Source organism: Cervus elaphus, chromosome 20 (assembly GCF_910594005.1).
Source record: "Cervus elaphus chromosome 20, mCerEla1.1, whole genome shotgun sequence".
NCBI lineage: Eukaryota > Metazoa > Chordata > Mammalia > Artiodactyla > Cervidae > Cervus > Cervus elaphus.
The window spans coordinates 49,149,019-49,176,090 of NC_057834.1; the positions used below are offsets into that span (position 1 = coordinate 49,149,019).

Consider the following 27,072-nt stretch of genomic DNA (forward strand, 5'->3'; position numbering starts at 1 on the left):
CTTGACATGTTTGGATGTCTCAGGTGTATACAAACTGAATTTATCTAAAAACCAAAGTCTTAATTTCCTCATTAGCCCACTCCTAGACTTTTCTTTTTCTTGTATTCCCTATCCTTATAAACAATACCACCAATCAACCAGTGAAATAAAATATTTAATCAGAGAAATTCATACTTTTTCAGATAGATGGATATAGTATAAAATACGACCTTCCTGATGCTGGGAAAGAAAAAGGCAAAATGAGAAGGGGCGACAGAGGAAGGGATGGTTAGATAGCATCACCGACTCAAAGGACATGAGTTTGAGCAAACTCCGGGAGATGGTGAAGGACAAGAGACCCTGGCATGCTACAGTCCATGAGATCACAAAGTCAGACATGACTTAGCAACTGAACAATGACAACATAAAATACCACATTTGGAGGGCATAAGAAACCTAAGCAAGCATACTAAGAGACATTGAATAAATAAATGATATATATGAATTTGAAATTTAATAGGAAATGATGCAGCTGCATTCTACTGAACAATACCCCCTTCCTTCAGTAAGTGGACTTATCCTATGATAGTCTTAATTTGGGTTCATTTGACAGCAGAATGTTACACAAAAGTTGGAAGCCAGCAAAAGCAAAATTTTAATTCATGGAAACAAGGATTGGCATGTATAAAATAGAAAAAGGCAACTCTGCATAGTTGCATTTAAGATGTACAAGATCATAGTCAGAGACATTCAGACATCTTCTTAGTGGTACCCTGCATTTTTTAGGAAGGTTGAGAGTCAGAGAGTGTCAGGCTGGAAAAGAGAAGTTGAGGAAGGAGGGATAACAAAGGTAGCAGACTCTGCCTGTGTGTGTGGTAGATGCTCCGTTGTGTCTGACTCTGCAACCCTGTGGACTGTAGCCTGCCAGGCTCCTCTGTCCATGGGATTCTCCAGGCAAGAATACTGGAGTGGGTAGCCATGCCCTTATCCAGGGAATCTTCCTGACCCAGGGATCAAACGTCAGTCGATCTGCATTGCAGGCAGATTCTTTACCATTTGATACACCAGGGAACCCCACTGTTTGTCTACACTACCATATATAATACTCCCAGCTCCTCATAACCTTATGACCAATCATCTTTTTCCCCAAAAGATTACTCATTGATCGGCATAATACACTTCGGTGTAGGTTCCCATCAACCATAAATTCTGAACTTTGTACACAATTTTTAAAGTTTTAACATAGAGCACATGTATGAGTAACAGACATCTGATAAAACATTAAGAAATCAAACATTTAGATAAGCATTTAGAGAAATGACTTACCATGAATTATGGGTTTTGAAATTGTCCCCAAAGGATTTACCGCAAATCCCTTCACTGAAGACATTTAAAATTAGATTCAAAGAAAAACTTGAGTGAGAGAATATTCAAGTGAAAACTCCCACACTAACAAATATGAAACAGATGAATTTTTAGCTTTTTCTATTTTTAATATATACAACTGTTATTTATCTGATTCATTAAAAAGTAGATTGATATTCTTAACTCTTGGCCACAAATTATATAAAATAACATAAAAATTAAATCAAAAGCACTTCATTATGCTTCCAAAGGCGTGCAGCTATATGACAAGACATTCAAGGCCAAAATTGTAAACTTCGAATATTGCTTTTATCACTGACAGAAAAAGGGTTCCTAGGGAAGTTCTTCTTTAGAAAGTGATCTACTCCCAGGCTCCCCACAATTCACTAGGGATTAGGAACTGCAAGCCTGCAGCTGATTTTAATTGCCACGATGATGCATAAGGAGAGATGTGATATCTGGAGTAACTGGCTTCTAAACAATGAGGGGCTTTAAAGATTAAAGTCAACACTTTAAATTGCACTCAGGATGGAATAGGAAGCTAATGCTGACCATTGAATGCAGGTGTAATATTCTCCATATGTTTTGGACCTTGTCACTGAAAGAGATCAAGCCCTCTGCATCACACACAATAAAAACTCCAGGACAATGCGTTATAACATGCTACCTAGAAGATTAGCAACAGAAAGATCATGATGGTAAATAGCACAACCAGATAGTGAAAGGTGTTCTTAGACGTAGGATGCCAGTCTGAGAAACCAGAGGTCATCTGTGAGGCCTTTTGAGCCAAAATCAAGCAAGTTGCTGCATCTAAATGTACTTTGAATACCTGCAATCTTGGCCTAGAGGTGAATTTGTCCATAGCTCCTGATGCTACCCGGTAACAGTGGGAAAACTGGACACATCAATAGCTAGCTAGACCCTTTCACGTATGAAAGGGTCAGGTATCAGACCCTTTCATGCCTTTGACTTTATACCTGAATTCATTAAACTTATTGTAAGATCAAATCATAAAACTTAAAAAATTATTTTTTTGTAAACATAGTGTCCTGAAGAAACTGTGCAACCCTTAAAGGATACAGTCCTTGGTGAGCTAAATAATATTAAATGCAAAATCTTACTGGAAAAACTAAAACAAACCAGGAGTGACTCTGCCAATGTGAAAGAAAATTCTCTGAATAGTATAGTTTTGTTTTAGCCACTGACATATGGGAAAATTTATGTAGTAAAGTATATGCTTATAAAGTTTCAACTTATATTTAGTGGGGGAAACAATTTATTATACCAAAAGAGCATAAATGTATGACAGATGGTAATGCTTTTTTTTTTTCTCTATTCTTGGCAGGGTACACTTTTAGCTGAAAGGCTTTTGCTTCTTAAAACTATGAACATTGTCATTCACACCTATTTTCTGAAATTAAACAGACCAATTCTAAGATGAAACTCCCTATAAATTTGGTTACTGTATAATGTCTTCCCCTTTTGTATCATAAATTATCTAGAGTACCACTTTCTCTAGAATAATGAAATAGGCAAAGCTAGGGAAAAAACACTTTGTAATAAAAATCTTTATTTTTAATTCTCTAAATCAATTTTGGAAAACCTATATTTAAATTTATTCTGGTAGGACATTACAAAGGGAACTACTAAAAATTATATTGCAAGTACATTCTTGAAATCTTTATTTTTTAATTTTAAAATGTTCAGTTCTTTAAAAAAAAATCACTTGCTAAATTACAATTAGTGTGTTTAAATGTCTAGCAATGGATCTTGTTGGTTCATCTTCTGAAAAATGGGCAAATATTTTCCTAAGTATATGTGACATGGGCAGACTAGGTTATTGTATCACTTTAATGCGCAGACTATTTTAAAGTAAGAAATGTATTTACTTGATGGATAAGTGAAAGAATGTGCTGTATGAGCAGGTGGAAGTCCAGGCAAAGGGTGAGCTCTCATTGGTAATACTAAATGAAGTCTCTCGAGCAGCAGGAATTAGATCTTTGTGCTGTTCACAGTAGCCAAATTGCGCCCTGCCTACATGAAAGTAACAAGGCTGTTTTCTCATGCCATTTTGAAGGCTGACTACTGTTAGATTTACTAAAAGCTGATTCTCAAATGAAAACTATTAAAAACACTGGAATAGTTACAGTAACTTTTGTTGCTATAGCAAACCCCAACATTTCAGCAGCTTAAAAAAATAAAAGCCTATTTCTCATCCACTTAATCATATGCTTAATATTCTCAAGCAAATGCCTTTGGTGGAGAAATCAAGGTGAAACTAAGGGAAAAGGGGCTCTTTGTGTCACAGCAATCATTCAGTGATTCAAGGATTTCCGTGTCACCCCAATAAACAGGCAAATATGGGAAGAGAACGAACAATCCCTGGAAGATGTAACTTACAACTTTAAGTTGTAAGACAAAGCTAGTGACATTTTCTCTTTGATTATAAAATAACATTTAATTTTACTCTTTTCTCCCTATTCCATTTTTTTCCATTGTTTTTCTATCTTATCTGCAGTTGTTTTATTAATCATCTGCTAGTGATTTGGCTGAACTGATTGTACATAATATGTTTTATTTTGAAATATGCATTCACATTCAAGAAGAAAGAAAATTGGTAACATGGTATGACATATATAAGCATCTAGTCAATTTTTTCTTAGGAAACATAACTGGAAGGACAACAAACTTTTTTTACTGCTTTTCTAGTAAAGACACAGGACTTGCTTTTCCCAAACAGTAAAAACCTATAGGAAAAATTATGATCAAAATTCAGAATGATGTAATCAGTTATTACATTTTTTTGTTTATAACAGTGTTTATATATTAATATAAAGCTTGAATCTTTATATTCAACCCATAATCCACAGTCAGTTTTCATCTTATATAGAAAATTTTAGTGAAGAATCAAATTTTGGAGAAAATTCTATGAGTCAGTGGTAGCCTGGGTGGTTGCTCTGGAGACCCTCAGGAAAATCCCTTTCTGGCATGATACCTCCGGCATCACTATACATCAGACATTTTATCCTTATGACAAGAAGAAAGGGATTCAGGTTGTGATTTGTGATTGCATGGATCTATTCTCCCAAAAGATAAACCATTCATATTTCAACAAGAAAAGTGGATTTTCTTTTTGGTAAATATCCTGTGAAAAGACTTTCTATAAATTATACTTTCTCTTTAATATCCGTTTTAAAGAAGTGGGGTAGGAGGAGAAACTTTCCTTTCATTGATCCAAATTATGAATAATAGTTGAAAAGAAGCATCATCTTTAAACCTCAGGTGAAGTAAGACAGTAGTGAATAGGTATCATTATCCCATTCAAATGCAATTTCTTCCTCAAAAAGAGCAATAAAAAGTGTCAGAACACTTTCTTGCAATGAGGGATCATCTGCAGGTTGTGCTGAATGAAGTTAAGCTTCAAGTCATGTGCATCTCCTTAGCTACCCTGGCCCATTGGGATAATTGAAACACCTCACCTCCAGGCCAAGTGCAGGGCTGGGAGGAATGGGTAAGCACTGGTCGCACAGCCTTATATAGTGAAACAGACTAAAGACTAAAGAGATAGCAAAACACCTTTGGCTGAACTCTGCCCCTGGTTGTCCTCAAATTTGTCCCATTGTGATAAAAATTAAATAAAAATAAGTCTAGCCCTAAAAGAGAGACATCTCTCATTTTAGCAGGCCTGAAACAGTGGTAATAGTAGTGTAGAATTTAAGCACACTGGAATTGGGATTCATATAATCCTGGATTTTAATTTTAGTGCCATCAGTGATACACTGTGAGACTTGGAACAAGGTTGTTTTTAAGTAAATAATGTAACAATGTACAGCATATAACCAGTGCTCAAGAAACAAGAGTTGTTGTTACATTATTATGATAAATATCATTTTTACTTTGGGAACTCTGATCAGGATACTTTAGATATTGGTGCTATGTGAGGGAAAGAGGGAAAAGACTCTACTTAGTGGAGCACAGTGTAAAAGAACTTGGGCTAATCAGGAAGAGAAAACAATTTATTGACACTAATCCTGACTACAGTTATATCAAGAATCCTGTGCAAGAGTAATTGGACCTGTTTTAGTAAGGCCTTGGGAGGCAGAACCTAGACCAAAGCAGGGGATGGAGGTGGGAGATAAATTTGGCTTCATATAGAGAAGCATCTTGGGCAGATTAGAGAGGAAGAGAAAACAGCGGACTGTCCTCTGAGTGGAGTCAGTTCTTCATTCTGAGTTTCCCAGGGTGGAAGAAATCTTGGTAAAGAAGTTGTGGACGGGATTCCAGGGATTCTGAATTTCTAGACAATGCCTCGGACCAGAGAAGGCTCTAAAGAAGCAGCAGAGGGTGGGAGTAAAAGTAAGTAGCTTGACCAGCACTCGCTGTATCCTTTCCTCCTCCACTTGCACATTTCTACGGCTGGGAATTTCTGATTTAACCTTGGGGACTGGAGCCCCGCCCACAAGTTGCCGGTTACCGAGGCAACGGAAGCGGTTGACCAGAGCGTTTAGAACCGGTTTGGCAGAGGGGAGCCAATCCCTTCAGGAACTGGGCGTGGCTTCGGTTACTGTGGCAGCGGGGACGCTTAGTCCGGGCCTGAGGCCAGTTTAGAGGCTAATGCTCCTCCCGTTCTTTGCATGGCACCCAAGAAAGAGAAAGGCGGGACAACCACCACCAGCTCTAAGATATGGGAACCCTCGCTCATAGCTGCACAATTCAACCAGGTATGCCCGGAACCCCGTAAATCCTCTCTGACCACCCCCCCCCCACCACCTCCACTCCAGTGCTGAAGCCCGAGCCAGACTCTCCAGGCGACGCCGCCAGGCTGGCCTTCTCTTCTAGACATCACCGCTGCCCCCTCGGAAGATTGTACTTGGCACCGCTCTCCCAGCCCTGACGGTTTTGTTCACAAAAATCCTAAGGTCCCACCCTCAGGGAGTATTGAGGGAACAGGGAAGGGGACTCCGATTTCAAGAGGGGATGAAAGTGAGCGGTGGGGGAAGAGTAGAGGTTCTGACATCTCACCATCCTTTTCAATGAAGTCATCCAGAAGGTACTCCACAAATGTACTGGAGTTGTCTTTATGAACTACTCACTTTCTCTTCATTTCTCCTGAGGAAAAAATCCTGCTGAATCATTTGTAGCCTGCACATAGTAAGACTTCAATAAGAGCTGTATGAAAATAGACATGGAGTATCAATGCATTTGGTATCCATGTATTTAATACAAAGGAGCCTTCTACAGATAGGAAAGGATGACTTTCTTATGCAACGCCCTAATACCACAATATCAAACGTTCTGATGTATTTTGAAGGTAGTCTAGGAGATCAGAGTAGTGAGGGGTTGACTGCTAGACTCATCCATAGGATGACACAAAGGTAATCTATAACCCACCTGCCATCCATCACTGACCAGTTCTCCACCCTACTCACACCACCACCTCCAGTGAGCTGGGCAGCCCAGTACCTCCTGTCATCAGCTGCCAGAAATTCACTTCAACACTAAGTTGTTTCTAAGTCCAAGATAATATGTGCAAGAAGGAATTCTGGGAATTCCGGGCTGCCATTCCAAAAGCACCTTAAAAAACTGGAAAATTTTTTTTCATTTTCTGTGCGTATATGTTGCACTAGAGAGTGAGTACTTAAAGGAAAAATACATCTGAAGTTTCAAGATGTTCTCATGAGAGATTTCTATTTGTCCTTATTTTCTACTATTATAGTTTTTTCCTGTGAACAGTGATCCTGTCTGATATGAAATTCCACCAGATGAAGAATTTTGTGAAAGTAATTAAGATATTGCCGATTCTGACATGATGTCATGGAATTGGGGGTTATTTCTATAACCTTAGGAATGAAGGATGTCAACTCAGTAATTCCCAGTTACGTTCTCAAATTCTCAAAGATGTTTTTTAAAATACTCTATAAAAGCAACCTCTCGTTTGCTTTTATAATTCAGTACTAGCCAAAATAATTTTTTCTCCATTTTCTTTGAAATTGTGTAGGCCAAGTTTGGGCTTGGAGAGAACATTTCTGCTTGAATTATAAACTGCTGAACAACAGAGCCTGATGGAGCTGCTGACATTGCATTAAGCTTTAGTGTTGCAAATATGAAGCTATAATTTTCCTAGTTGAATGGAAAACCTAAAGGCACTATTTTCCCTTATGACTTGAAAACCTGAAATAATATTCGGCTTTCTTGTTCCTGCCTAAACAATATAATTTCAATAAATCTTATATAGTAATAGAAACAATTTGAACTCAAAGAAATATGTAACTTTAACTACAACAAGTAAACTTCTTCAGTTTGTTGAAATACAGGTTCTTTATTGCAGAGGGAAGGCAACTACCCTCCACCTCCTCTCGTATTTTTTTCTTAGCTTGGTTTCGTGTCTGTTCCCAGAGGAAAATTCCCAAATTAAGCCTGAAGTCCAGTGCCCAGAGGCATGCCCTAACCACAATGTAATAGTCTCTGAATTTGGGTTAAAGATGACTATAGATGTGTGAATTCCTTATTCATAGGGCTTAACAAAGTTCTTTGTACATATTGGGCGCACAAAAAATGTTATTGCTTTAGTTTCCAGGGTTTCTTTCCATGGAGTTCCACTGCTGTGCAAATTGTGCTCCATTATATGTGGTTGAGTATCTGTGTGCTACTCTGTGTGTGCGCTCATTGGGGGCCAGAGAGAGGGAAGTTTTCCTCTCAGTCTTCCAGAAGCCAGTTTTTAGAATTAACTGATTAAATAGTCCTAATCAACAGCAAGTTTGAAGTCCTGTTTGTATTGAGCTGAACTAGAGTTTACAGAAAATAAATAGGTTCACAACTTGGTTTTTGTCAGTTTACTTTGGATCAGTATTTTGGGCTGTCTCTGAGAGACTAGAATAATCATCAAATTTTCAGTACATTTTCGTTGGCTCTAAAACACAAAATGATAAATAATACAAGGCAGTCTGTTTCTAAGCATTAGATGATTACATTGAGTCTAGAGGTTAGGAAGATCAAAGGGGGCTGAGATAGCCAGGAAATGCTTTTTAAGATACTTACCTTTATCTGAGTTCTGAAGAATAGATAGAGTTTAAGTAGGTAAAAAGCAGGAGGACAATTATTTTCAGAAAGGAGACCAATATGTGACTTAAATGAACCTGGGACACTTAAATTGAGAGAGGAAAAAAATGCAGGTTAGATGGCTTCTAGGTGTACATTGCTTGTAAATTAATTCTGTCAATCAAATGATCATTTACTAACTTTGTTATCCAGACATTTAGCTTGTTATTATATATATGAATAGATAATATTGTTATATGTGAATATATTACATTATTAGTGTATTGAACTGTCACACTTCAAATTAGGTAAATTGGAAATATTTAGGGACAAGACTATAAAAATGCATCTTAATGTTGTCTTGTATATGACATAGACATTATATTTATGATATCTAGCTGCATTAAGCTGTTAGAGATGCTTTGGTGTTTTATAAATTAAAATCTTTTCATGCAACTGTCAAAGCAGCCTCTACTGGCCACAGTGAGAGGAACAGGTGTTAACCCAGGTCCTCGGTGATAAAAGGTGCTATCTGGAAGCATTTTTTTCTAAGATATTTTTATTTATATTTTTTATTGTGGTAAAACATACATATAACAAGAAAGTTATCATTCTAAACATTTTTAATGTACTGCTCAGTGAATGGCATGAAGTATCTTCACATTATTGTGCAACCATCACCACCTTCCATCTTAAAAACTCTTTCATCTTCCTCAACTGAAACTATATCCATTTTCTAATTCCACTACCTCCCTCCCCTCAGCACCTGGAAACACCCATTTTTCTTTATTGTGGATTTTTGTCCCAAAAATATGGTCTTCAGAATTTGCTGCTGCTGCTGCTAGGTCGCTTCAGTCGTGTCCGACTCTGTGCGACCCCATAGATGGCAGCCCACCAGGCTCCTCCGTCCCTGGGATTCTCCAGGCAAGAATACTGGAGTAGGTTGCCATTCCCTTCTCCAATGCCTGAAAGTGAAAAGTGAAAGTGAATTCGCTCAGTCGTCTCCTACTGTTCACGACCCCATGGACTGCAGCCTACCAGGCCCCTCCATCCATGGGATTTTCCAGGCAAGAGTACTGGAGTGGGTTGCCATTGCCTTCTCCGAGGAGTCTCCAAAAGTTTGAGTTGATTTAGAAATCTCATAGGTAGAGTGTGGTTTGAGATTTTGTTAATCTTAATTCTTAAATATTTTTATACTTTCAAATTATCCTTGGATGATTATGTTTTTTCATTTGTTCCAAGTTTAAGGTCTCATTTTTAGGCGTGGCAAGAAGGTAGCCATAACTTGTGAGACCAACTATTTGCATAACAATTAGTTCATTCGCTTACTGTGACCCACCATAGAAACTGTTAAAAAACAGGAAAAAAAAAATTGTCAATCCACATATACCTTAACCCAGCCAGCCTCACTAATCAAACTAATCAAATTTACTGATTTCACTTTGTAAAGGTGATTTCAGGTCCCTAATACCCTACTTTAGGTATTGGACACTTAACTGTCATTTACCTTACATTCATCATTAAGATTTTACTTCCTGATTAAGCCTTTGACCCTTCTTTAATATAAATATCCACATATTTTAAAACACTTGTAAACATCTACTGTAATATATTTAGTTCTTTACTGAGACTCATGAGGTCTTGCTTTTAAAATTTATATATTTTCATTATCAGTGTATGTTTACCCCTTTCAAATGAATAATAATATTTGTATCAAAGGCACAGATTAATAATATACATGGTAATGCTGTCCTTCACAATACTCACTCAGAGGTTGAGGCTCCCAGGGTATTTGGGCTAACCTGCTTCTTTTAAAGATCTGAGGATTCAAGTATTGTAAGTTCTGGTTAAGTTCTGGTCCAAAAATATGCAATGAATTGGAACGTGAGGGACCAGATTACAGATTTTCTCCCTAGTCCTTCTTCCTTAATAGAACTATATGTTATGATATAACTATAGCATTTAATATAGACCTTGCAATTAAAAAAATATATATTTTAAACCAAATTTAAGGAGAAATTTAAATACTTTGCTTCAAATTTCAAGATCTATACAAAATGCTATTTTTTTTTAAGTGTGAAAAAATGCCTCCTTCTACTACCTAGAAATATGCCACATTTCCTGGTTGTGCCTGTCGAAATTTGGCTCATCAGTGTCTCAGACCACCTTCATCTCTCCACTTTCCAATTTCTGTCAGTGGCACGAGAATTCTTAGAGTCATTGAAGTTCATCAAGAGTGAGTCATTGCTCTTGTTATTCAGCTGGCCTCAAAGTTCTCTTAATTTTTCCTTTAATATTTTCTCACTTTTGTCTCTTCCTTTCTTTTCTCATGCCTTCATTCTTCATTTTGACCCCTGAATTTTTACAGTAGCCCCTTCACCTTTACTTATTATAGAATCATCTATTTTTGTCAAACCAAGCCTGTTTGTGAAACCAGTGACCACTGTACCTTTCCTAAACACTGCTCACACCATGTTCACGCCTCCATCAAAAAATATCAGCGACTGTCTGTACTCTCAAAATCTAATCACCCTGGCTTCTCCAACCCTCTTTAGACTGGTCCCCATTTAACTATCAGACTGAATTGCTCCAGGCAAGGCAGTCTCCTCCTTGAAGTACAGACACACGAAGGAGCCAGTGAGCTGCTGGAGAAAGCCCCAGCTGTGGGGCCCAGCCAATCTGGGTAAACAATCCTGATTTTGAAAGGCCTGATGGATGGCCTACAGCAAGTGTCTTACCTTCTCTGAGCCTCTTTCTCCTTTTGTCATACGGAGATAATAATATTCACCTCAAAGATTTACTGAGGTTGTTGTTCAGTCGCCAAGTCGTGTAGGACGCTTTGTGATCCGTGGACAGCAGCATGCCAGTTTTCCCTGTCCCTCACCATCTCCTGGAGTAAGACTGAGGAGTAAGTGATATTTGCTTCATTTCATAGATACTGTATTCACCTGGCTTCTGATAACAGTTCAGTAAGAGAGTTCACTCCCTCCAGTCTGCTTTTTCACTCATAATAGTTTCTCTACTTAAAATGAACTTCCACCTTCCATCTCCTCGTCAGACCCATTCTTTTAGGCTCTCATAAAGCCATGCCTGCAGTAAGCTTTCCTAACTACCCTAACCCACATTTATCTTCCCTCACCTTTGCTCTTGGCCCTATTTTTTACAACTCAGTCCTTGGTTGGAAGTATGCCTTGAATTATTTGCTATCATTTCATGTTTTCTAGAGCATTAAATATCATGTGAGTGGCTTCACAGAAAAATCATATCTTATACTCCTTAAATCTATTCTACAATGACTAACATGTTTCTAGGCACACAAACCCATACTCAAAATCTATACAAAATTAATTCACCGACTTGCTTAGGAATATGAAGAAACTTTTTTTGTAGAAACCAGGCCAGAACAGTTAGTAGACTGAGGAGCTGTTTTCCAAGAGAAGAGGAAGGGACAGAAAACATTTATATAAAAAAGCATCACAGCAGATAAATAGGCTGATTGTAGCAGTACCCGCCCCCCAAATTATACAATGATTCCATTTCACTTCACAGAGATATTTCTCTGCCAACCAGGAGGCATTAAAGTGAAAGCTCTTTAGAACATGTAGTTCAGTTCAGTTCAGTCGCTCAGTCATGTCCAACTCTTTGAGACCCCATGAATCCCAGCACACCAGGCCTCCCTGTCCATCACTAACTCCCAGAGTTCACCCAAACTCAGGTGCATCAAGTCAGTGATGCCATCCAGCCATCTCATCCTCTGTCGTCCCCTTCTCCTCCTGCCCCCAATCCCTCCCAGCATCAGGGTCTTTTCCAATGAGTCAACTCTTCACATGAGGTGGCCAAAGTATTGGAGTTTCAGCTTCAGCATCAGTCCTTCCAGTGAACACCCAGGACTGATCTCCTTTAGGATGGACTGGTTGGATCTCCTTTCAGTCCAAGGGACTCTCAAGAGTCTTCTCCAACACCATAGTTCAAAAGCATCAATTCTTCAGCACTCAGCTTTCTTCACACTTCTCATTATATTATACAGCAGCTGAGGAATAATACTTATCTCTTATTAAACATAGCTTAGTGACAATTGCTGAGTTGTACACACTTGAAAAAATAGTAATGAAATTTCCTTGGAGTCTGGAACAAAGCTTACACCTTGTAAAGGTTTGGAAGGTAGATAAGGGTTCTGGACAGGTATTGCTGAAATGTTTATATTCCAGACTGCTTAAATAAAGTTATAAAGTATAGAGATGCTAGGATGATAATAAGCAGTCTAAGTAGGTTTGGGAAGAAAAATGTTCAGTTGTGCTCAAAACCATTATGAATGCAGTTTATCAAAAGAGAAATATGTTTTATTGGACAGAACCCTTGAATAATTTTTGAGAGGCAGTGGAGGATTTTTAAACTTTTTTGATCTTCAACAGTAACCTATTTCTCATGTTAATGTGTATTTAAGACTTACTGGAAATACTCATAATATGAGCTGAAGACTGATGTCTGGCAGCAAGCATATTTCTGAAATTGGGTTGGTTTTTATTACAATATTTTCTGAAATATGCTTTCACTGATATTTACAAAACAAATTGCCAGTTCGCACAAAGGTTGTTTTAATAAAAGCCAATGAAAACAACTGAGTTGCTAGGAAGAATGTTAAGAGGGAAATGGACTTTTCATAACCTCACATTATAATTTCTCTTTTTGGACAAAAATGTATTATTTGAATGAGTTTGGAACCAAAGGGAGTTTGCATGTCTAAATATCTACCTGGATGTTATATGTGATCATTTTTATTGCAAATGAAAAATATTAAATACAAGCAAAATGTTAAGTGTTGCCAGTATGAGTTTGGCAACGTACTAGGAAAATGTTACTTAAGAAATGGTGAACATTGACCGTGTTTCAGCTCTAGCCATAGAAACCATCATTAGCTTCCAGTTACCCACAGGGTACAATGTGAGATATTCTGCCTGGCTTTCATAACCCTGCCTAATTTGGTCTTTCTCTGCCCAACCATCTTTATCTTCTTTTGCTCCAGTTGAATGATCTTTGTGGTATCCCCAGGCACATGGTGACTATTCTCATGCAGTTCCCTGGCCTGAAGATCTCCCTGCCTCCATCCAACTCCTTCTCATTAAAACCCTCCCTTATATCTTCCAGGGCCTTCCCTGGTGGCTCAGTGACAAAGAATCTGCCTGCCAATGCAGGAGACATGGATCTGATCCCTGGATGAGGAAGATCCCCCAGAGAAGGAAATGACAGCCCATTCCAGTATTCTTGCCTGGGAAATCCCATGGACAGAGGAGCCTGGTGGGCTGTAGTCCATAGGGCTGCAAAGAGTCGGACACGACTTAGCCACTATACAACAACAACATATCTTCCAGAAAGGAGTTTAATCACATTATTCTGGTCCTTATTGACTTTTCTCCTTCCACTAAGCTACCTCAATGATTGTTATCTTTAGTGCTATCCTACTTTGAGCTATGGTACAATGCTTTCAGTGTTACTTACTGTTTCTGCATTCTCTTACAACATTGCAAATTCCTGGAGGATAGCAAAAGATTAATATTTTTAATTCCCTCCCTCTTGCCCACAGCACCTAATAGTGATTAGTACATAGTGGTCTTCTACGAATACCTACTGAATTAAATTCATTGACTGTCTTTTACTGCCTCAATTTCCTGGCCTGTTTCCTTTTTTGACCTCCAGAATTAGTCCCAACTCATTGCTCATGAGAAAATCTCAAAGCCTTAGTTTTGATATCCATAAAACAGAGACAGTGGTCATACCTCCTTTGCAGATATTAAAAAGATTGTTGAGAAGATTTAAAAACTTCTAACGTGTTATCTTAGACTTCACACATCCAAACCCAGACTCTAGATTTTACATTTCAAACCTGTTCTCTCCCAAGTCTTCACCTTCTCATTGAAGGGTATCACCATTCATTCAACAAGTCACTAGGGCCAAAACCCTTGCATTCATGGTTTCTCCTCCTTTCCTGTATCCCATAATCAAGCTTTGCGGAATCCTGTTGGCTCTGCCTTTGAAACTGATTTATCATCTAAATCATCTCTTCTTTTGACACCACCCATACTGCTATACCGTAATACAAGCTATCATCTTCTCTTGCTTAGCTACAGCTCAGGAGTTTCAGAACTTAGTCTCTTTCTCCCATTTTTGCTGCCCTGGAGTCTTGTCTTCATACAGCAACCGCAGTGGTTCTTTGAACTACACTGGCCTTTTGGCAGGCTTTGAATCCATCAACAAGCACACGACTACTATAGAGCCTTTGATCTTGCTATGCCTTCTGCCTAGAATGACCCTTCTCAAGACGGTCACATGAGCCACTCCTAACTGTCCTTCAGAATTCTGTTCAAATATTGCCTTCCCTGACCTCCCTATGTAAACTATATCTTCACTGTCTATTCACTTACTCTTGTTCAGTTCCTGACCTTCTACTTCATTTATCTTGTCTGTTTTCCCTCTTGTGATAGTAAGCTCTGTGAGGGCAGGTGTATGTCTCATTCATTAATACATCACCAGCACCCGACATTTAGAGGGGCTCAATTATCTTAATTATCTCAATTAATTTAATTATCTCTGACTATATTTAATACATGGTAGTGAAAAGAAAATATTTATATTGATTTATTTGATATACATTTTTATTGCATCATCTGGGTATATTGATGCAACTGGGTCTACAGTGAGTTACAACTGAAACAAAACATTCGGAACATTTTTCAAAAAACTATGGGCTGAAACCCCAGAAATTCCATTCACCACTCTGGCACTGTTTTCATGGTAGCTATTCAAATAGTTTGAGATATCACAGGTGCTGTCCTACTAGCGCCCCCACCATCAACAAAAACCATTTAACTATTAATATCTTTAGCATCTTTACCAGAAGAAGGAGAAAAAAAAGACCTGAAAGTGAAGTCACTCAGATGTGTCTGACTGTTGGCGACCCCATGGACTGTAGCCTGCCAGGCTCTTCCACCCATGAGATTTTCCAGGCAAGAATACTGGAGTGGGTTGACATTTCCTTCTCCAGGGGATCTTCCTGACCCAGGGATCGAACCCAGGTCTCCCATATTGCAGGCAGACTCTTTACCATCTGAGCCACCAGGGAATTCTAGTGTTTTAGCATCTTGAGTTTTGCAAATAAGGTATTATTAAAGCACTTTTACATGAAACATTCAAAGTTTTAGCAATAGTAATTGAATGTGCTACTTTGATTTATATGTTTTCCTAAAGGTTTTCTTCTCATTTCAGTAGATAAATGCTTTGCCATAGTCAACGCTGTAAATCTACATTGCAGTGGTACACCCATATATTATTTTTTGAAGTTCAGCTAGTATTTTATGTCTAAAAATGCTCACTGATGTTTAACTACATAGTAGGTTATGTTAAAAGCTCTGATGATATATTTTTAAATGTTTTGCAATTACTTCATTGACACATTTTGATAAAAAATTTTGTTTCAGTTTTTTTAATGCATGAAGCTGATTATATTATGTTCTTTAAATTTTCCTTCATTAATTATTGCAAAATTTCCTTATTGAAATTGTGAGCTTTAGCAAAACATGTTTGCCATTCTGATTAAAAAAATGTGCTTGCCTGTTCAACTTTTAACAACACAAACTTGAGTTCCATTTCCATCCAACATTTATATCATTTGCAATAATAATAAAATTTAATTAATCAGATGTTTATGTTGAAAGAATTATGTTGTTTTGCACTTCAGAAATACAAACTATTTATTAATGTCATAATGATTTTTACATAGTATCAGAATATGCCTCAGATTATATTGATTATATTTTTCTTCTTTGATCTCCTGAAAAGTCAGAATACTTAGCTATTCATGATACTTGAAAAAAAATCTAAAAACCTATCCAACTTTGAAGTCCTCTTCACTGTGGATTTCCATTTTAAGCATTTTATATTATAAATTTATATACATATAACTTATATGTTATTAATATAAGTACATAACATAAAAATTATGTACACAGGAATTGAATTACACTATCATTTAAAAACAGTAAAAACTAAACGAGTCAGAAGCAATAGTTTGAGCTTGAGGATGATGACTGGGGATCCTCTGGAAGCCCAGAATGCTTAGGAAAAGATGTACAGTGTACCGTTGCTGCCTATCAGGACAAAGTCTAGACCATAAACCATGCTGCAAAATTTCCCTCAATGCTACACTGCCAAGAAACTTAGGTATCAATGATCAAAGCAACATCTTCTAATGATCAGTTCGTACTAACAAGATTTTATTTTTCATTCCTAATTTTACCAATTTTTTTTCTACCAACCAGCCTACAATCCAGTTCACCCACTAGGGGGGCATACTTGTGTGTGTCCAGGAGGTGTCAGAACTATCTCCTCTTCTCCCCTCTATGTTCCCTCTACATGGCCACCCGTCTGTCCTTCTGTCCTGCCAATATGATCATGTCACATCCTGCTTTGATCTCAACCCTTACTATTACTTACTTGGCCTTTCGTAATCTTCCTGGCTCCATTCCAGCCTCATCTTCCCCCCTCTGTCCCAGCCCCTGTCATCCCTAACAATTCTACAACTCAAACCTGCTAGGTAATTTTGTGCCTTCATGTATATAGGATTTTTTTAGAATGCCCTTCAAAAAAAAATGTCCTATATAAATCAGATGTACATCCTCTGTACAACTAGGACTGACTTCCTATTTCCTATTTATAGTTCACCATGCTTCCACAGCACTTATGCATACCATGATGATGGTAATTGTGTTAGAGTTATTGGTGGATCTGCTCTTGCACTTGACTGTGCACTTCTCAAGGACAAGTAGTGAGTCATATTGTCTTTGGGTCCTCTCTGTTGAATACACTCAGTCATTCATAATTGGAGGAATGATGAAAACAATTGCAGGCATTCTTCCTGTTATACCACAGCCACCCACCTTTAAATCACCTGCTTCCTACCTTCCATATTTTTTTACTGAGATAAAACAAACAAATGGCAATACTAAATGTTCACTCTAATCCATTTTGGTATATGTACACACCAAGATATAGAACATTTTCAGCCATATAGAAGATTTCCTCAAGCCTCTTCCAAATAATACCTACACCCCCAAGGAAATTAACACTGTTCTGACTATTAACACTATTCTACCATCATCAATTACTTTTCCTGTTCTTAAATTTTATTTAAATGATACACATGAACTCTTTATGCTTAACATAAAGTCTGTGAAATTCATCCATGTTCTTGCATTACAAATCATGTGTTCTTTTTGACGACTTTGCAGAATTCCATGTATGAATGTACTATGATTTTTTTATGTATTCTCTTGCTGATTGACATTTGGGTCATCCCAATGACATTGGGACATTGCAGTTTGAGGTATTACAAATGATACTACTATAAAATTCTTGTATGGATTTTTCTTTGGACATATGTACTCACTTTCCTGAGTATGTAACTAGGGATGGAAAAGCTGGTCATAGGACAGGCATATGTTTAGCTTTAGTAGCTACAACCACAGAGTTTTCTAAAAGGATTGTACCCATTTACACCCCATTAGTAATATATGAAGTTCCAAGTCACTTATCAGTCTTTTTAATTACATAAATTTTTTTGTTTTGTATTTCTACTGTACTTCATCATTGTTGTTAGATGCTCAGCCGTGTCCAACTCTTTGCAACCCCATGGGCTGCAGCACGCCAGGCTTCCCTGTCCTTCAGCAAATCTATATGTTGAAACTAAATTCCTAATGTGATGGTACTAGGAGATGGGTCCTTGGAAGTGGAGCTCTCATGAAGAGGATTATTGCCTCTATAAAAGACAGTCTAGAGAGATTCCTCTTTCTGCTATGTTACATTGTAGTGAGAAGAGGGCCATCCATGAGCCAAGAAGTGAACTCTCACTAGACACTCAATTTGCAAGTGCCTTGATATTTTAACTCCAGAACTATAAGAAAGAAAATTATGTTTTTTAAAACCCCCGAAGTCTGTGGTATTGTTATTAGCCCAAACAGACTAAGACATGCTATAATAGTTCTCCCTCTCTGATCTAAATTTGTTTCAGTCAGTCAGTCCCCCCACTGAAGTCCCTCCTACCCTATGACCAGTTTGTTTGCCATTTTGTGACTCTTTCCAGCGATTCAGTCCCTTTCTAGGTTTTATGCTTAAAACTCAACACGGAGTTCCAAGTACAAAGATATTCTAGTTTTGTACAGCTGTAGGATAATGTTTTCTATTTTTGTTCCCACTTTATTTCTAGATCTGGTGAGCCAAGGCCTTTTAACCAGAACTGCAGCACATTAAGCTGATAGTTATGGGCAAGCATTAAACATAGTCACCATTCCTATAAATGATCATCAAAGCCTATGAAGTTTTTTTCAAAGTTTCATAAAAGAAATTTCTTTTTTTTTAATTGAAGTATATTTGATTTACAGTATTGTTTTAGTTTCTTATGTACAGCAAAGTAGTTCAGCTATATATCTACAGTCTTTGTCATATGCTTTTCCACTATGGTTCACCACAAGATATTGAATATAGTACCCTTCGCTATATAGTAGGACCTTGTTGCATATCTATTTTATATATAGTAGTTTGTATCTGCTAATCCCAAACCCCTGCCCTTTTCCCCTTTGGTAACTAAAAGTTTGTTTTCTATGTCTGTGTGTCTGTTTCTATTTTGTAAATAAGTTCATTTGTATCATTTCTTTTTAGTTTCCACATATACAGGATATCATGTGATATCTGCCTTTCTCTTTCTGACTTAGTTAAGATGAAAATCCCTAGGTCCATCCATGTTGCTGCAAATGGCCTTATTTCATTCTTTTTTATAGATGAGTGATATTTCATCGGATGTATGTACCACATCTTCTTTATCTGTTCATCTGTCGATAGACATTTAGTATGCTTCCCTGTCCTGGCTATTGTGAATAATGCGGTCATGAACACAGGGGTGCATGTATCTTTTTGAATTAGTTTTCTCTAGATGTATGCCCAGGAGTGGGATGGCTGCATTGTATAAAGCCTCTAAACTTGTAGCTAGAGTTAAGATTATGTTTTCTTCAATGCATCTACTTACGTTTTACACAACGAATGTCATTTGACACACATGCTTGCTCAGTTTAGAAAGCTTCGTCAAGTCTCCCTGCAGTGTTTAATTATTCCCTTGGCCCACAGCATCACTGTCAGCGTCTGCCGGTGAAGGCCAGGCAGAGTGGTAGAGGAAGGCCCGTTGTCTGGGAATCAGGATGTGTTTTTTCCTATCTGTGACACCTTGACCAAGTCTCCATGCTATAGATTTCCTATCTGCAAAATGAAGGAATTAGACAAAATGGCAATGAAAGAAACCACCTTGCGCCAAATTCTAAAAGCTTTTGATTCACTGTAACTGTTTATACATCTTGCATAAAGGTGGTTAAATAAGATATATACAAGGAAGGTCCCCCAGTCTCTTCTCTGTTAACACTTCTCCATCGAGAGAAGTGTCTGCTTAGCCTTACCTTTGTTTCTAAGCAAATTTTCTAACCATGGTGAAACATTTCCTCTACTTCCACCAGAAGTCAGTATTTTTAGTATGAAAATCTGTGAAATGCTTTCTAAAATGAAGTCAGTTCTGTTTCCTGACTTTACCTTGTCTTTACCCGTCACAACCTCGATGCTTAGTGTTAGTCCTCTTTGTTTTCTGCTAAATGTTGCCATGGTGTGTGGCCCTAGGTGTCACAGATAACATTGCAGTTTCTCAGGCCGGGTATATTGAATAGAAGTGTGGGGAGTAAACCCCCCCAAATTGTATAAATACCAGTGAAAAATCATCTGATATCAAAAAATGTATGTGTGTATGTCGGACTGTGTGTGTGTCGGACTCTTTGAGACCCTGTGGACTGTAGCCCACCCGGCCCCTCTGTCCATGCAATTGTCCAGCCAAGAATACCAGAGTTCATTGCCGTGCCCTCCTCCAGGGGATCTTCTCGACCCAAGGGTGGAACCCAGGGCTCCCACTTTGTATTGCAGGTGTATTCTTTACCCACCGAGCCACCTGGGAAGCCCTTATGACTCCATATATGTATTTAATAATTGAGTTTTGGTTAAACTAGTTTAAGGTTAGGAATATTGACTTCAACTACCTCTGTTGTCTTAAAAAATTTTTATTGACGTATAGTTGATTTACAGTGTCGTGTTAATTACTGCTGTACATACATGTGCATACATTCTTTTTCATTTTTTTTCCATTATGTCAGCCACCTCTGTCTTTGCATAATTATTTAGGTGACTGAACAAGGATAGAGTTTCATTATTCACACATTTTATTGTAATCACAAAGATAAGGCATTAGAGAATGTTTATTATTCAACTTGTCATGCATATCTTATCAATTTAGCACCAAGCTAGGAAAATGTTTGTGGAAAAATGATTTATTAGGACCAGATTTTCAGCCTTTGTGATGGAGATAATTGTGGATGTGTTATTTTACTTTTTGAATTGAAGATGTCACTTTTGCTCAGAAGGGTATATGCTCCAAAATATATTTAAAGCAATGATGATCTGTTTTTCTGAAGAAACTTGTTTAGCTTAATCTCTCTGGTGTTCAGTAACTAGGAGCAATCATATCTAGAGACCAAAGGTTTTGATCATGTGGAACAGAATTTGCAGTCTAAGAGTTAGACAGTCAAAATACTTTCTGTGAGGGAAACATGAAATGATTAAATTGATGTCTCAGAAAAAAATTAATAGGTTAGAAATGGAAGAAGTTTTTGGAGGCTTGCATAGACCCAGTAGGAGATATATTCAATAGTCTAGGTTTGAGGTAGTTATCGGTTGAACTAGATGAATTGTCATGAGAATAAAAAAGAAGTGATAGATTCAAGAGTTTCTAGAAAGAAAGTAACTGATTGTATATCCAAAAGGAGAATGGAGGAGGAGTTGAAGTAGGATGACTGGGAAAAATGACAAGTCTCAGAAACTGACAAATTTAGCTAAATGAACTAGGTGATTTATATTGTTTGTGACAGGGCCAGGGGAGGGAATGGTTTTGTCTGTCTTGTTTTTAGAGTATTTTGGAGATGTAAAGATGGCTTCCCTGGTGCCTCACACTGTAAAGAATCCACCTGCAATGCAGGAGACCTGGGTTCAATCCCTGGTGTGGGAAGATCCCCCGGAGGAGGAAGTGACAACCCGCTCCAGTATTCTTGACTGCAGAATTTCATGGACAGGGAAGCCTGGTAGGCTACAGTCCATGGGATCACCAAGAGTTGGACATGACTGAGCGACTAACAGAACAACAACAACAGGGGTAAAGAATTCAGCTTTTAGACATCCTGAGTTTGAGAGGACTGTAAAACATCAAAGTAGAAATTCATCAGAAAATCCAAAATATGGACTATAGTTCACAGTCCATGTCTGGAGATATTGACTTAGGGATTGTCAGTAGAGAGATGAAGTGGATGCCATGGGAGTAGCTAGAATATCCAATAGAGAGAAGCACAGATGTTTGAGCACAGAATTCTATGAAATATCTAGAGGTCCTCATTTATGAGACAGAAAGAAAAGAAAGAGCCTGGTGGTCAGAGAAGGAACAGCCGAAGGTATAAAGACAGAGTAAGGACAGGGGGGTATCATGGGAATCAGGTCAGAGAAAGGGAGACAAAATGGCGTTTGAATCCTTCCCTATGGAGATCTAGGTAGAACAGGGCCAGGCAACCATACTTGGTGATGAGAACACCACTGGTGATCTTCAAAGATGCAGTTTCAAGAGTTAGTGGTGGTGATGGTGGTGATGGCGGTGGTGGTGATGAGAGATGGAGGGAGGTGGGAGCGAGATGGGAGGCATGTGTCCTATCAGGAGGTGGGCTTCAAGTCCCATGTTTGGGGAAATTTAACTCTGAATAAAAGAAGATCATATGGAAAGTGTGTATGGCAGTCCTAAAGCAGGTTGGGAAAGAATTTCCAGACACAGAGCATTGCAGAAAGGAGTGAATTTATTAAGAACAAAGAGCAGAGATAATGTGGAAGCTGTGAACACAGCAGGCTGACCTCTTGACAAACCAGGGAAAGTTGACATTTTTTATGGGCTACTAGCCAATTTTTATAGCCTCAAGACAAAGAAAATTCCTGCCGGAAGGGTAGCATTAAATGACTGCTTGGGTGCTACAGGGTGAGTACAGGGGTGAGCATTTTTGCCTAATTTGGGGTCAGAAAGCTGGCCAGTAAAGATCAAGGGGCTTTGGGCAGTGGTTGCAATGGGGTTTAGACAATTTTGCAGGTGACCTTGGTTCTGGGCTCCACTTCTGTGGCCTTGATGCAAGGCCTTGCACCTGTGGCCTTGGGATAGGATTCCACAAAATAGTTAGTGGGGAGACTGGGATTAGGTGAAGATAGCTATGCATTTGTGAAATGGGAGGGAGAGGAATTGGGAGGAAGGGATTGAAAACTGAAGGGGGATAAGAGGATTAAAGGAACCAAGTTCGAAAACAGGTAAAAGGAAAGGGGCTCATTTGCTGTCGTACAAGAGAGAAAGGGTCAGAATCTCTCTCTCAGCCCAAAAAAAGGAGCAAGTCCTCAAGACTGGTGAAGGAAGATCTGAGACAAAAATATGAAAAGGGGAAGAAACTTGGAGAGCCTTGGTCTTCTGAAGAGGTGGAAATGGGGCCACTGTGTAGATAGAAAGTGAATGAGCAAGAGACACAGGCAAAGAATTCCTTCCACTATTTCTTCAAATGGCAGCTTCCCATGAGGCAGGGAGATAAGACACAGGGAGAATGCGGTGTATCATAAAACCCACATCATTTTACACGCCTGTGAACCCACTGTTCACACGCCTGCCTCCTTTACTAGAATGTCAGTCTTTTGAAGGCAGAGACTTCTTTCTAGTACTTTTTGAAGTGCAAGAAAGCACGAAGGGTGATATAAAACCACATTTGTACCATCGTGATGGTTTCTAGTTTGCCTTTCTTTTTAAATAAACACTGGGGAAATAATGGAGAAACACTTTGTCCCTATTTTCATCTCCTATTCCATTCCTTTCTCTCCCTTCCTAGAAGCAAATGCTATTGTGAACGTATACCCCCTTAGCCTAACTGTGTATCTATTTATCTGTATCCATGAATATTCCATAATATTTTTACTGTATGATTTTGAAAATTTGCACAAATGGCTTCATATTATGCTTACCAATTATGCAATTTATCTCTTTTTTTTTAAATTTAGCTTTTTTAAACAAAACTAGTGGAAAACATAATAAAATAAAATAAAATTAGTTTTGAAGTCTCACCATGTTGAGAAATATAGACTTAGTTCCTTTCCTTTAATTTCTCGTATTTTATTAATCTTTGCATCCTCCATCTCCAGGGTAGCATAGGTAACCCACATAGCAAATATTATTAGGGAATAAATTAGGGCAAAAATATCATTAACAGATACTTTGTATAGCTCTTTGTTATGAAATACTTTTAACTATAATCTCTTTTCTCTGTCATTGTGTATTTTCTTCCCCAGGCTAATGTTTTTTAAGAAGAGTAATTATGCCTTATGCCAATGCATTCTATTCTTAATACCTACTTCACTGTTTGGCACATAGTAAAAGTGAAAGTCGCTCAGTCGTATCCGACTCTTTGCCACCCCATAGACTATACAGTCCATGGAATTCTCTGGGCCAGAATACTGGAGTGGGTAGCCTTTCCCTTCTCCAGGGAATCTTCCCAACCCAGGGATCAAACCCACGTCTCCTGCATTACAGGCGGATTCTTTACCAGCTGAACCACAAGGGAAGCCCAAGAATACTGGAGTGGGTAGCCTATCCCTTCTCCAGGGGATCTTCCCAACCCAGGAATCGAACCGGGGTCTCCTGCATTGCAGGCAGATTCTTTACCAACTGAGCTATCAGGGAAGTCCATTGTAACTCCTCAGTAAACAGTGATTGAATGAGTGACTCTTTACTGTAAGTATTATTTTGTGAAAGTCCAGACTCTGAGTACATAAGTGTTTTTCCAAGACCATGTGGTTGGAATCAGGACTAATAATCAGGTTTTCTGATACTAAATCCAGTGGTCCTTTCATTTTACTATTGAAAGAGCTATTGTAAGGCCTATATTAGGGAATCAATAGGAAAGAAATAATTATAATGAATTATTGCCCTGATATAACCAATAAATGGACTCTAAGTACCAATGTAATTGGGGAAAATTAATAACCATAACCAGGTGTAAGGCCTTGAAAGTTATCATGAGCAATCACTTAGAATGTTTTATCAAATGGTCATTAAACCACGTGAGGTCCGAATTGTAAAGGAGATAGGTGAGTTATGAGGACGTACAGGATTGCAAGAGTGAAGGATTAGGCAGGAAGCAGTTTTACTAAAGTACGACTCTTCTGCCAAGGTTACTGGTAACCTAATTGCCTTTAATGACACACTAGTGTTTATCTCCCCTTCTGGGTTCAGTGATGCCACCGCTCCTGACTCTCCTCCACCTCACTTTCTTGACCACCTCCTAAGAAACCCTTCCCTCAGACAGGGACAGTTGAGTGGAGATCTGAAGGAAATGACAGGAGTTCTAGGAAAAAAGATCTCAGGAACTCCTTCAGACACCCCCCCCCCCAGTCTGTCCTCTCTCTAGGCTGGATTAATATCAATCGATACTTTTAACCCTTCCCTTGATGAATTGGAGGTTTGACCCCAGTTTCCTCACTCAGAAGCAGGTCTCCATCACCTCTTGCCTTCCTGGAACAACTCTTGGGTCCTGGGCAGCTATTAAAGTTGGGATTGCTGCAAAGAACCAGCTCTGGAGAGCGATCCACCCTAATGCCCCTGACAGAGCAACTGGGTGGTCAGTCTGCACAGGATAAGGCCTTTTAAGGAACTTATTTTGAAGTATAAGCACTGTTAGCTCACTTTCAGACTCATATCTTGGTCATTTTGGGGCCTCCTTTACAATTTGTTACATTTAGAGTATTGGTCACTTCAGTCATATCCTACTCTTTGCAACCCCTGATCTGTAGCCAGCCAGGCTCCTTTGTCCATAGAATTCTCCAGGCAAGAATACTGAAGTGGGAAGCCATTCCCTTCTCTAGGTGATCTTCTTGACCCGGGGATCGAACCCAGGTCTCCTGCATTACAGGCGGATTCTTTACCATCTGAGCCACAAAGGCAGTCCCACATAAAGGACATTTAACCATACCAATTTAACAAACGCTTGTTGAGGTGGACTCTGCCTCTTGTTTTTGTTGAATTGAGTCAGGACACAGATTCTCTGCCACACGTCTTGCTCAAGATGCACTCTTACAGTTTTCCTGACACCCCAGTGCTCGGATAGATGCAACATTCCCTCCTCACATAACAAAAACTCAGGCACTAGAAGATCTGATCTCACCCAGGATCATCCATGCATGCCCCTTCTTCCCATAACATAATCTGAAGATCATAGTTCTAGGCTTAAAAATCAGATCAGGTCGTCAGAGAATTTTTGTTCTGTTTCCAGGTATCAGAGATCATATGGGGAATGAAATTTGATTACCACAACACTGACATTTCTTGGACATATTCTTGAATTTGGGGGTGAATAGAATAGAGTGTGTGTAATCAGGACAGTCTTATATCCCTGTGATAATCAGAAGCATCCTTGGATGTTCTGCACTCACTCAAGAGGGATGTAGAAATTAAACTGTATCAGTGACTTTGTATGAAGAAATAAGTGACATGACAGTAACCAAGAAGCAGATGTGGGGCATGGATGGCTCATTAGAAAGAGCATCAATTGTTTATTTTGAAGTCCTAGTGCCAGATCCATACAAGTTCATGAATTAGATCCAATGCCTAGTGAATAAATGGCATTTAATTAGAGAAAGGAAAATGGAAAAAGAAAACAGAAGAAACAGGCTAAAGTAGAGTCACTGGGACTTCCCTGGTGATCCAGTGGTTAAGACTCTGCACTCCCAATCCAGGGGGCATGGGTTCGATCCCTGGTCAGGAGATTAAGATCTCACAGGCCACACAGCAGGGCCAAAAAAGTAAAATTGAGTAACTAATGCGCTCATAGTGAGTCTTGAAAATATGTCTTAAAAATATATCATAATTTTCAGGAACTTCCCTGGTGGTTCAGTGGTTAAGAATCTGCCTTGGAATACAAGGGGCACATGTTTGATCCCTGGTTAGGGAACTAAGATCCCATATCCTGTGGAGCAACTAAGTCTGAGCACCGCAACTGTAGAAGCCCACACGTTCTCAAACCTGTGTGCCACAACGATAGAGTCCATGCGCTGTGCAACAGAGGAGCCCGGGAGATACAACTAAGACCCAAGGCATCCAAATAAATAAATATTACACACACACACACACATATATATATCTTAGTTTTTAATGTGGAAGATAGTAACTCAACACTGCAGGGACTCAAGGAAGGCACATAAGGGTCTCATGTCTGAGGAGGGAATTGATGAAAGGTTGTAGCCTTTAATATCTGATGATGAAAAGAGATCTCCTTTCTTTGGGGTGAGTCCCTGATTCCAATTTTACATTTGTGGAGCAATTAGCAGGACGCCTCTTGGCTTTGCTTGGTCTCCTCCGTTAGAAGAATGCCTCTGATATGTAATATTTGTTTCAAAACCCAAAGAAGCTTGTTTCCTTTTGAGGTTTGCCTTACTTTTTATGTTCTGAAGTTCATTTTGGACCTCAGATTTTGCTCCAAGCAATAAAACTGGTTGGCTTGT

General features: G+C 38.7%; 1 protein-coding gene across 1 annotated transcript in view; it reads left to right on the forward strand.

Annotated features, from left to right (window-relative positions):
* The first annotated feature begins 5,973 nt into the window (after positions 1-5,973).
* Positions 5,974-27,072, forward strand: part of SPAG17 (sperm associated antigen 17) — a 235,476-nt gene continuing 214,377 nt past the window's right edge. The window contains exon 1 of the mRNA XM_043875734.1: positions 5,974-6,065. Coding sequence (XP_043731669.1) covers positions 5,979-6,065 — 87 coding nt within the window. The 5' untranslated portion in view covers positions 5,974-5,978. The remainder of the gene's footprint in view (positions 6,066-27,072) is intronic.